At 42.0% G+C, this 12,035-nt stretch overlaps 1 protein-coding gene across 1 annotated transcript; it reads right to left on the reverse strand.

Annotated features, from left to right (window-relative positions):
* Positions 1–395: 395 nt before the first annotated feature.
* Positions 396–11,606, reverse strand: cdk8 (cyclin dependent kinase 8). Its single transcript, XM_080489107.1, has 13 exons — positions 11,106–11,606; positions 9,762–9,837; positions 7,018–7,128; positions 6,324–6,464; positions 5,475–5,532; positions 5,254–5,385; positions 4,985–5,128; positions 3,903–3,972; positions 3,634–3,706; positions 3,422–3,519; positions 3,167–3,245; positions 2,672–2,830; positions 396–1,770 (listed from the first exon to the last, which is right to left on the reverse strand). The coding sequence occupies exons 1-13, from the start codon at positions 11,231–11,233 to the stop codon at positions 1,645–1,647; spliced, it is 1,395 nt and encodes a 464-aa protein (XP_080345233.1). The 5' UTR covers positions 11,234–11,606; the 3' UTR covers positions 396–1,644.
* Positions 11,607–12,035: the final 429 nt, after the last annotated feature.

Here is a 12,035-nt window from a genome sequence, read left to right on the forward strand (position 1 = left end):
GATTTGAATATGCAAGGAATTATATTGCCATGTATTCAATATAAATTCTAACATACCGTTGTATGTTGCAGCAGAATTTGACTCATCAGACCATTTTACTTTTCATTCTTTCCTATTTTAGAGAATGTGTGAATTATAGTCTCATTTTACTGCAGCACAATGACAAAGTATCACATCGTGTAATTTTTCCCCGTCAACGTTTGGCATGTTGTGCATTTAAATGTGCAAATCTTGAGTGTTTGATTTATTCTCTCGCATCTAAAACTATTGATTCTCCTCTGCCCTCAAAGGCCATCTTCACAGCGCAGCCGCTACAAACTGTAGTAATGATTGTTTGCAATATCCCAGCGAATCACAAGTTTCTAAACTACTAACATGAAATAGATGCTTAGTTTGAACTTCCGGAGGTCATTTTGACAATGAGTACATGTTATTACATTGGATTGCTGTCATGAAGTAGATATTTGTTGAAAGTACACGTGCAGCAATGCTATTATAAAAAAAACTAAAAACTTTACACAACCATATCTGATTGTCCTGAAACTTTAAGAAATAATAGAATAGATGTTAACATGCTACAGCGAACCTCATTGTGTAACAGAATAACTTACATTAGGATCACATACCTGCTGCTTGCACATACACACACTTTTAAAACAATCACCGATCTGCATGTTCCCATTTTTATTGTCAGGATACGTGCTTCATGTAAAATATTTCAATACAGTACAATGCATGTTCCGTCTGCCATCCGCCATGCGATTGGTTGGTTTTGTCCTCATGTTGTAAGGCTTACTCACAGCACACAGCATACAGAGCACCGTTGGCCTGAGCTGCTTTGCCACTCTCGCCATGAAAACAAAACCATGAAAACAGATTAAATTATAAACAACTAAAATCTTTTTGTCACTTTTGTTTTTGTCCTGTCTGAACAAAAAAAAAGAAGAAAAAAAAAAAGAAGAAGAAACCCATAACACCACAGCTGTGGGGGCTCCGCATCCTCCCAGCATGCTTCACAGCAGCTCATTCCAGCCCTCAGCTGAGGCCCTCACAGGGCCGCACACACAATACCAATGGACAGACAGACAGATAGACAGACAGGAGGACAGACTGACAGGAAATCTGTCGACGCTGGCAGTCACATAGCAGCTTTCAGTCTCATCCAAACTTTGACAGGAAGAGAGGGTAACTGGCTGGGGTAGATGTGGAAGAGACAGGTGAAGAAGAGGGGAGGAGATGACACTAAACTCACATGAACTCACATCCTCTGAATTGAGCCATCTCCTCTTGGCCGGCTTGATTGTGTTCTGAAGTTACTGAAGCAGATTGGATTCGATCACAGTATCCTTTCTTCTCATCATCCCACCTTATGTTTCACCTATCACATTTTGCTCTTCAGTGATGTTTCTAATCATGGGGGTTATGCTGTGTTATCCGGAACAAGTCAGGACTGTTCTCTTTGTGGCCTAATGGACTGCTGCAGAGAAAGGTGCCAACCGCGGGGTGGGGCATGTTGGTGTAGAGGTTTGGTGCCCAGGAGAATCCCCACATTCTTCAGTACATTCGTTCAGGTAGGCGGGTTAGGGATGTGTGTACGTTTGTCTGGAAATGAGTGAACGTATGGGTTAGCGGGATTGCGGCGGTTCAGTAGCGGTGGGTCGGGTGGGAGTATTGGGGTGGCTGTTGGGAGGTAGAGGAGTATCCCATGCTGCTTTGGGGCAGTGATGTGCTTGGTCCAGGGTTCTGGTAGGCAGCATGTGGATTGGATCGCTGAATAAAAACACCAGAAAAAAAAAAAAGGGAAATATTACAAAAAGAAACACCATAGTAACCATGTAAGTATATATAGCAATGCTGATCCTCTGATCCAAACTTGTAAAACTTGACATTTAAATGTTTGGTTGATGACCTTTGTGCGAAAGCCCAATGCGGCTTGTGAAGACCTTGTAATCTTTTCAACATGAAGTGAAAATACAGTGTTGTGCAAAACTTTCAGACATGTCGGGGGGAAAAAAATGCTTCTATTCCATCATGTAGTCCCAAAGACAAGAACACATCCGGATACGTTTCTGATCTATTCTACACCAGAGTACAGTAATCTGTGTGTGTGGCCACCACAGAGCCTGGACCTCAACACCACAGAGTCTGTTTGGGATGACATGACCAGACTGAAGAATTGGAGCCAGCCTACATACTTCACTCCAGGATTCCTTTTTAAAAAAAAAAATGTAAGCACGTTTACCTGCAAGAGTTTATGTTGACCAGGGTGCAAAAAGTGGTCACATTAAATATCGATTTCTATTTTGTCCACTCGTCTTAACATAGTACATTTTACATCTCCACTTTTGAGAGCTGTGATTGGGCACAAGGGAGCATGCAGTACGCAAACAAAGGCAAAACTTTAGTTTATACTACATTCAGCCCATTAGGTGTTTAACAATAATAAAAGTGCATTAAAGTGCATGACAATGTGCATCGGCGGCACCACCCCGAGCAAACACAAGTATCTAAATGTTCTACAATGCATGTTACTACAAAAAGTTGTTTTATGGTTCCATTCTGCAGACTAATTGATCTTTAAGATAAATGTGACAAACCCGATGAGCAGTGTTCAAACCTGTCAATCACTGATCATCAGTTCAAGACCATTACTAGTTGTTAGTAGACTTACCTGGTAGTCTGAGGTCATAATGAGGCCACCTGAGGTAGTGGTGGGCGGGACAACTCGCACTTTCTTAAGAGGCGGGCCCTGGGCGTGGCTGTTGTCCGGGTTGCCAGTGTGTCCCGCCCCATTTGTGTGGTTGTTTCCCTGCTGCTGCTGCTGGTTTTTCTACAACCCACAAAAAAAATTAAATAAAAACAAGCTATAGATTTACATTGCAACATAAGTGACATTGCTAGCATTGAAACTACGTACTGCTACTAAGTCCTCACTAAATACTACCTGTAGTGCACTTGTATGCACAACTTCTCAGAGTTTTATTTCAGGCCGATTATAAATCAATAATTATGCAAATCCTTCTTTAACAAAGTGTTAAACTTAATAATCAAAACTGTTCAGGTTGTTGAAAAACCACCAGATTAAATATTAGTACACGCGTCACGTCCCATTTCTAAAATACTGAATGATTACAGAGAAACTGTATGAGACACAGCGATACTACACCTTGTCTGCCTTGTCCTCTGGCTCCTCCTCCGTCAGGAACTCCCTCTTGGGGTAGGGAATCTGACAGCCTGCAAACACACTAGAGAAAAAAAAAAAAAAAGGCCAAGAGCTCGTCATCTTTCCACATTAATTCCCGTGACTGAAAGATAATTAGCTTGGAGTCATGCACAAGTTATCTCTGGGTCATGTGGTTGCAGCTAAGGATTACCACAAGAGATAGATCTGGATGTAGAGTGAATGTATGCGTGGACTCACTCAGACGTTGGTAGGGGCTCCTCTAAAAAGTAGGGGTCCTGCATGGCCTGCTCAGATGTGATTCTACGGATGGGGTCCATGGTCAAGAGCTTTTGCAGCTGTAATAAACCACACATGATGTCAACTTCAAACTTTGTGCATGAAAACGATTTGCCATCCTAACAGAACCATGAATTCTCATGGTTCTTCTTACTGGAGCATTTCAAACTCACCAAGTGGAATGCTTTGCTGTCTGGTTTAACTTTATGTTTTTCCATGTACTTTATAAGGCTGCAGTTCGTGTATCTGAAAGCACAAGAAGAATTGTTTTTTAATACAGGGTGACTTGAGTGCAATTCACTCGCACGGCACGCAAATTCATCTTTTTTTCCCCAGCAGATGTACTTTGCTGAACTCATTGCTTTAATTCTGAATTTGGTTTCAGATCTGAAAAAAAACAACAAAAAAAAAAATCTGGGACAGTGGCGCTTTGCAGACTCACGTGTTCCTTCTAAAGTCTTTCATCAGGGTGGAGTGTTCTGGCATCTTTTTGATGTCCTCCCAGTCTTTATCTGTCAAATGAGGGAAAGACAGGATTACACTATGCCACATCCTCCCTCACTTTAAAACAGCTTATATAGGTTCAGGATCTGGACGGTTTTAAGTCCAAACACTGATGACTTTCACAGAGCAAAACATTTGGCATAAAGCCAATATTACCTTTGACTTCAAGCCTGACATCCATCTTTTTTTTATCAGTCTTAACAACTTACTTATGCATATGTTGTGAAATATTCACATCTTTTATCTCTGAGCCTCTTCGTAAAACCTGCTGCCAAACATGACAAAGTGATTGTAAAACTTCCTCTGGCTGTGTGCCGAATCAAAACAAAACATAACCCATCAAAGAGACTGGTGAATTATAGAACTAAATAATAATAAATAAATTTAAAAATCAGGGACAGCTTCTTAAGTGAAGCGGAAATCAATCCGAAATGTAGTGCTGCAAGTAAAAGTTCCTGTTTGTGACTTGGCATAATCAGTCGTGTCTGTGGATGGATGGTCAGAGCCCACAGGCCACGTTACAGCCTCCCTCTACTATTAACACACAATCCTTATAAAGTATTCAAGGAAGCACTGTAGCTGCAAATTACTGGTATAATACAGTTCAATGTCAATAATGTATTTGATCTGGCCTTGGGTGAGTAGTTAACCCTTATATGACTGTAGAATCATTTGGAGAAAAAAACCCCACTATCAGTAAGTACTTTAGCCCCTTTTCCCCAAGATAGTTTAAAATTTCAAGATCTGGCAGTTCTTCAATATTTCTGTATTTTTGATGATGTTGGGATCATGTTACAATTATACAGGAGGATCGGAAGTCCTAGGGCACTGTAGTGATTGATTTCATCTGAAACTCTATTTCTCTGCTTTCTGGTAGTTTTTAGAGTTTAATAGATATTACAAATGACCCAGGAGTTATCATCCCATCAGTCGTGACAGGATAGAAACGTATGTAATCCATGAGTGTACAATCTTTTTCTAAATATGTTCCCACAGAGCACGGCAGCAGTGGGCTCTCACCAGCAGGGAAGCCCATGACGTTAAAGATGCGGTCCAGTTGGTCGTGGTGGTAAGGATTACTAGTCTTGATATCCTCCTGACGACAGTGGAATATGGGCTCAGACGTCAGCAGCTCCGCAAATATGCAGCCAATCGCCCAGATGTCTGGAAAAAAAAATAAAAAAATCAGAACCCACACGCCAATTTAATTCTTCGGTCAGACCACCAGCATTGGGTGAAGATTTATACATAATTAATTTTTTGGGGGGGTGGCGATGAACAACTCTCACCGATGGCTTTGGTGTAGTGCCGAGCCCCCAGCAGCAGTTCAGGTGCTCTGTACCAGAAAGTGACCACCACGGGGTCGAGATCGGCTAAAGGCTTCAGTGGTGAATTGAAGAGACGAGCGAACCCCATATCCGCTGCACGACAGTCAAGCAAGTTAGTAAGATAACAGTGAATCCAAACACTATTTCACCTAATATTTATTAAAAAAGGATTTCATACGCACCAATCTTTACTCTACCCCTTTCTGGCCCTTCCCCCATCACTAAGATGTTAGCTGGTTTCTGATGGAGACAGAGACAGACAAAAAAAAAAACGATGTGCATATATAAAACAATCCATATTATCTGAAGCAAACTGACAGATTTTGTCAAGCTTTGTTAGGGAAAGCTGCTGCACTACAGTCTTGCATGTTTAATGCATTCACAACTCTTTATTGCTGCCCCCTAGTGGATATATAACACTATTACACCCTAAAAAGAAAGAACTTCGATTTCCCAGGATGTGAAGATTATTGAGCACCCCAATGTTCAAAATCAACAAATACCTTAGGTTATATAGAACAACTTTTAAAATGTATCAATATTAGTGTGATACTTTAAATTTAAGTGTACATTCTCAGTCGTCATAGCTTTACAAATGATCTGATAATTGGAACGAAGACAACTTCTTCAGTTCTCGTGACTAACTTATGAAGTCCTTTGGACGAGAGACACGTTCAAAAACTTCAAGCAAGAGCAGCTGCCCTCGTGATAAGAACTGATGTACTTGATCTAAATTTGCGAAAGTTCTTTAACCAAAACTTTCAAAGAGAAATTTGCACCAACAAAAACACCACCGTGAGAGAAGCATAACAAATATAAAAACTGAAATCACTTCATTTGATCAACCAAAATATCCCAACACTATAGTGATCAACTATCCACAGAACAAACATCTATAATATAGCTATGACATGTGACTGAACACAGGCAAACACAGGCCCTGAATTGAAACGACTTGACAATCATTATTTCATTCTCTCTGTTCCTTTGATAAACCTAAATGCCCCCCTTCACCCCCCACATCCTCTTACAAGGTCTCTGTGCAGGACCCAGTTGGCATGGAGGTAATGGATGCCATCCAGGATCTGGTAGAGCAGAGACTTGACCATTCCTCTCGGAAGCTGAAGTGGCTTCTTGTTGGCCTTGGATGCTCTGTGAAACTTAATGATGTGCTGAGAATGACAGAGAGAAGATAAGAGTCACAGTGGTGTCGGCTGGAAAGCATTACTTTCTACATATGGTCAAAAAGTGTACGTTTATTGGGGGCAGAATGAAGGGGCTGGCGTATGTGCCAAGCAGTTCCACTTCCTAGGGAGGAGTTTTTGCATGTCGCAATTTTGTGGCAGAATTTGGCGTTCAGCTCAATTTTTATCTTCTGCCAGATGTAACGCAGCAGGGGGTCCGCAACCAACCGTGGAATACTTCTTGGTGGGTGCATGTGTCTTCATCGGACTTAGCAGAGCATATTCGCACCATATTCAGTCTTGTTCCTCATAACTGATGGTTAGAAATGCATCGCGTCTCAGTGTCTAAATGAGTATTTTAAACAGGGACGTGTACATATTTGTAAATGGGCGGATGTAACATAATTATTAGAAATTAACACTATGATCACACAGGATTCCATAAAAAGCATTTATTCATATGCAATTTCCCTATTGACTATGTATTTGACACAGGATGATAAGATGTTTGTCAGCAGTGTGTTGCGCTCTTGCACTTTACCCAGAGATCATGTTCGGCGTAGTCAAACAGCAGCCATACTTTGCGGTCGGCGTGTGATAAGAAAACCTTCTGCAGTGAGATGACGTTGGGGTGCTTCAGTTCTCGCAGCAGCTGTAATGCATGAACCCGATCAGAACACTCAACACCAATAAATCATGGAGCACAAAGTAAACATCCAATTCACACCAGATGATTCGTGTATTCAGAACAACATGTGATATTGACAGGACCAATTATCATAACTGATGCATTCAGGAAGTAGACCAAAGCTCACGTGTATGGGCTTTATTTAGGAGCGCATCAGCTTCAAACCAGGTATAGACGTAGTTTTAATTAAAGATATCCTGTTAACCCTTCAAACTGCACTCATTCGAGTCGTTGGAAATGAAAATGCCAACCGCAGAGTGATTAAAAGATGTTTCAAGACTTCAAGTCAGTGTGGATCAATACTCTTAGTTGCCATTTTGATGCTATGAAATGGTAAAAACTGCTGGAAAGCATTTTAACTCTCCAAATAAGAAAAACAAATGTAAATGGAGTCCGGTAAAGACTGGCTACCCACTCTTGATTACCACTGACCTTCTATGTATTGTGTAATTAGAAAAGCAAAGTTCCTGTCGGACTAATAATTCAAATTGAGTGTATCTTTAAAAATGGCTATACTTCCAACTATATGAAAGCATAATAACATTATTTTGAAGATGAATGCATTCGTGGTATGCCTCCATTGGGACAAAGGTGCTTTGCTAAAGTAATGGGGGCAAAACTATAGAGCAGCACTGCTCTCAGTGTTTTCACTAACTAGTATAACCACATATTATATGATAACAACACTTTTAAGTTACAACTTTTGAAGAAACAGCAAGTTACTAAATATGGTCATGAACCTATAAAAGCTTAAAGGAGACATATCATGCTTTTAAATCCTTCCTTTTTACATATAAATCATACAGTTGTGGTCTATACAACGCGAAACTGCAATGCTTGGGTCTAAATTCCTCATTATTAGAGCTCCACAGGCCCCTTTTCTACCCCTTTTCTGATGTGCTTCTGAGAGCAACTCGTTTTGGGGCGGTCTCTTCAAATGCAAATGAGACACTTCATACCCCTCCTCCTCTCCAGGTTGCAGAGGTGACACTCGGTTCAACGTCACCCTGTTCGGCCATCTTTGTAGTTTGATAGAACAGATACAATTATCTAGCGGCGCAGAAACTTTATATTCACACATTATTTACAAAATGTCAACAACGGAAGATTTGTCCATCCAGCCATACATGTTGGAGCCAGAGTCGGACCCGGCGGAGCGAGATGAAAATGACGATGATGCAGCTGCAGAACAACGTCTTCATATGGATGTAACGCAATGGTGTGTTACTATATTTACACTAACTTCTCCATCCATGCCCACTACTACAATACTGCCTGTATTACAACGACTATTTAACACAGAAGTTACATTCTAATCTAAAACGAGCACACAGCGCTAACATATGAAGACGGTGCAACTGCTAATGCTAACAAAACAATGACAGGGACGTCTTATCATCACACTTTTTAGCGTTATATACAGCTTACCGAAGTGCTCTGTTCGTCGTCTCCATAGATAGAAGGAACTGACCGCTCAATCAGACGAAGTCTTTCGGCAAATCCTTCTTTATACTGGCGGAGGTTGCTGAAGCAGTCGTCCTTAAAGTGATTCGCGCACACAAAAATGACCTTACCCACAGATGTGGGTACATTTCTGTGAAAAATAAAACTCAACCAGGCACTTCGAAAAGGTTCTGATGCTGGGAGACGGTGTAACGAAGCTTGTGGGTTACTACATCCAACAACCGAACATTTCGACTTATCCTCTCGTAACTTCGGTTGGACTACAAAATCGCAGCGAGAAACAAAAATGGCGGATTGCTCGAAACGTCGATGTCCTAATTTGGCAGTTCCGCTGAGAATAGTGTGACGTCATTGTTCAAAAAACGTAATAGAGAATAGAAAAATCGAAACCGATCGCAAAATATGACCAAAACAGAATATAAAGATATCAACGGAGCACCTGAAGAGACTACTTTGAACTTTTCTGTACTTCTAAACACTCTAAATATACAACAAAATGCATTTAAGGGCTAAAAAAGTGGATTTAGCATGATATGTCCCCTTTAAGACCAGGGGGTGATCAACTTAAAAACCACAGAGTAATACAAAGAACCACTTCCAGAGTAATTGGAGTTGCACAGTTCACCCTGAGCAACAATATATATCTATATGTATATGAAGACGCCCGGGAAGTTATTAACAATAATTTATCATGGTAGAAAACAAACGCGTGTAAACATGCAACATTATTTCTGTTCACATGATTTTGTTTAAATGTTTGAAAGGCAGTGAAAAATCCCTCCTGTACATTTTGAATGAATTAGCACATCTGGATAATTTTCTTCAAAATCCCACTTGTTAACGATTTCATACAAATGATCACCTTGGTGCTTTTTTTTCCAGGAACACATGAACTCTCATTTTAGAAAAGGTCCTGTGGTCTACTAGGTGTCGTCATTGGCTGTCATTAGACTCCATACGCATCACATTAATGTTTTCTACTTTGTCCTTTACTCTGATGGCTTCTTTCTGATGTGTTGCGCACTTGGCGATAGACTTTGTGAAGTTGTGAGTCAGATATTATATAACTGCAACTGGTAAAGGCATGAAGGTGCATAAAAGACAAAACAAAGGCACACGAATAGGTCTCTTACAGCAATCTCTCTGCAGGCGGACATAGAGATGCCAGTGCCTTCAATCTGCTTGAGGGCGTAGTCCTTATCATCCTTCCTACAAATGCAGAAAGAGGCAGAGCTACATCAACACCAACAGAACCAGGCGGCAGCCCTCCTGAGAGAGGTCTACACAGAAACACAAAGATGGGGGCACTTGGCAGCAGGCACAGGGACTCCGGGTAGAGGCCGAGTTGCATTACCTTCAGATTTGTGTAATCAAGCTCACCTCTGAGGCTCAAAACAATAGGGTGGGGTGGGGGGGGCAGGCCCTGTCTGGCAGCTGGCAAGGGACAAACTGAGCAAATGGACTGGCTCTTATTTGAATGAATTGCTTACTACCCCACCCCCATTCCTCCCCTCCTCCCCCCTGGCCTAAATTATCTCATAAACCCGTGCTTTGTGCCTTCTCAGGTCTGATAGAAATGCTGCAATAACAACAACATAGCTCACAGATCCTCATAAACAGCAGCCTCCTTAGGTGAACACAAACATCTTTAACCACTTTTGGGCTCGTTGTTTGGTTTAGACTGTGATAATTGGCCTAGTATGGGCCTGGCAGCTGAAGCCTTCTTCAGCTCCTCCAAGCTTTGGTGCAGACCAGGCGAAGAGTGAGTGCAACTGGGATCTCATTAGGAGCAGCAGGAATGTTTTAGAAAGTAAGAGGACTCATATTATAGTGACCATTGAAGCATAGCGGGGCCTAAATAAGAATCCAGTGATGGAAACTTTAATATAGATCTTCTATTGTTTTGAAATGAGAAACAAACAGATCATTGTGGCTGATAGCTTGGTTATCCAAATCTGTATGAAGATATTTGACAAGCACATGATAAAAGTTACAATATCCCTTCATAAAAGATCCACCGAGGACATCAACAAGTGCTCTCACAGGCACCTGCTCTATCTTGCAATTACATCACTTTAAAAAAAATAACATTTTATTGCATTGTCAACAAAGAAAATACCAAGAACAAGAGGCAGGATCGACGCGGCTGTAATGCGTTTATAACAAAAGCATCTCGTCCGCGTGACAGTTAAAGCCACGGTGACAGCGGCAAGTCGCATGTCACGTCGGGGCTTTAAAAAGACGACACAAAGCCTCATCAGCATCCTGACAGGGCAGCAGGCAACCCCACATTGTTCCCCTATTTCTATACACAGATCTGCAGCCGCACGGCTTCTCTGCCAATGGCCTTGAAATGAGAGAGGTGGGGGAAAAAAACGAGAAGTAATTAAAATGTATTTGGGAAAGAGAGGGAGGAAGGGGGAGGGGGGCTGGCGCAGGGTTGACTGGCTCAGAGGCCTTGCTGGTCATCAACTCACCCATCTTTTCTCTTCGCCTTGTACACATGACCGTAGGTGCCTCGTCCCACTTTGCATCCTTCGTACTCAAACAGGTCCTCGACTCGCTCCCGCTCGCCTGTCAGCTTAACTTTAAAATCATAGTCCATTTTCAAGACTTGTTTGTGCTAAATGTGTCCGCTCCTTCCTTCCTTCCTCCCTTTTTTGTTTTTTTTAAAGCGTCGCTTTGGGAGGCAGCTGGGCTTCTCCAACGAGCTTGGTTCGGTAAAATCAGCTAGCTGCCTTCCCCCAGCGCGGCTCTTCCGTCCCTCAGCCCAGCTTCCACGTCAGGTTTTCGGGTGGGATTCGATGTCCCGGTGGGGGATGCACGGTGCTCGGTGGATGGCCCAGGTAGAGAATTCTCTTCCTTTCTCTTGTTGCTGCGTTTCTCTGCCGGTATCTGCCCCAAAGAGACGCACTTCACTCGGTAGCGACGGCGTATTGGCGCACGGCACTGTCGTAAAGTGTCGTGAAGCGCAGCGCAGCAGAGGAGAAAAAGCCAGATGAGTAGACGCTACATTCCACAGCACGTGGAAATCCTTAATCCCGCAGATTACTGCGTGCTGTAGGTGTATCCACCCGCAACAGACATCTAAACAAGAAGTTAAATGTAATGCATGTTTTGTTTGTGTTGTGATGGTACATTGAATTTTAAGCCACGCGAATAAGAGATGACGTGCATATTGTCGTACATGACTTAAAATATTCTTTCTTTTAAAAAACTCTCTCTCTCTCGCTCTCTCTCTAACACACACACACACACACACACACACACACACACACACACACACACACACACACACACACACACACACACACACACACACACACACACACACACACACACACACACACACACACTATCAGAATTTTACCTTACAAGTTAAAGCTGAAAATTCCTGATCTCCAGAC

The sequence above is a fragment of the Lipophrys pholis genome, assembly GCF_963383615.2.
Source record: "Lipophrys pholis genome assembly, chromosome: 20".
Classification (NCBI taxonomy): Eukaryota; Metazoa; Chordata; class Actinopteri; order Blenniiformes; family Blenniidae; genus Lipophrys; species Lipophrys pholis.

What these genes read in the sequence shown, in the direction of transcription:
- cdk8 (XM_080489107.1), bottom strand. Translation starts at nt 11,233, where the DNA reads ATGGACTATGATTTTAAAGTTAAGCTGACAGGCGAGCGGGAGCGAGTC. An exon ending in CGTCATGGGCTTCCCTGCTG is followed by an intron (nt 3,973 to 4,984) that starts GTGAGAGCCCAC and finishes CTCATTTGACAG; the next exon opens with ATAAAGACTGGGAGGACATC. An exon ending in CAGAGGACAAGGCAGACAAG is followed by an intron (nt 2,831 to 3,166) that starts GTGTAGTATCGC and finishes TGTGGGTTGTAG; the next exon opens with AAAAACCAGCAGCAGCAGCA.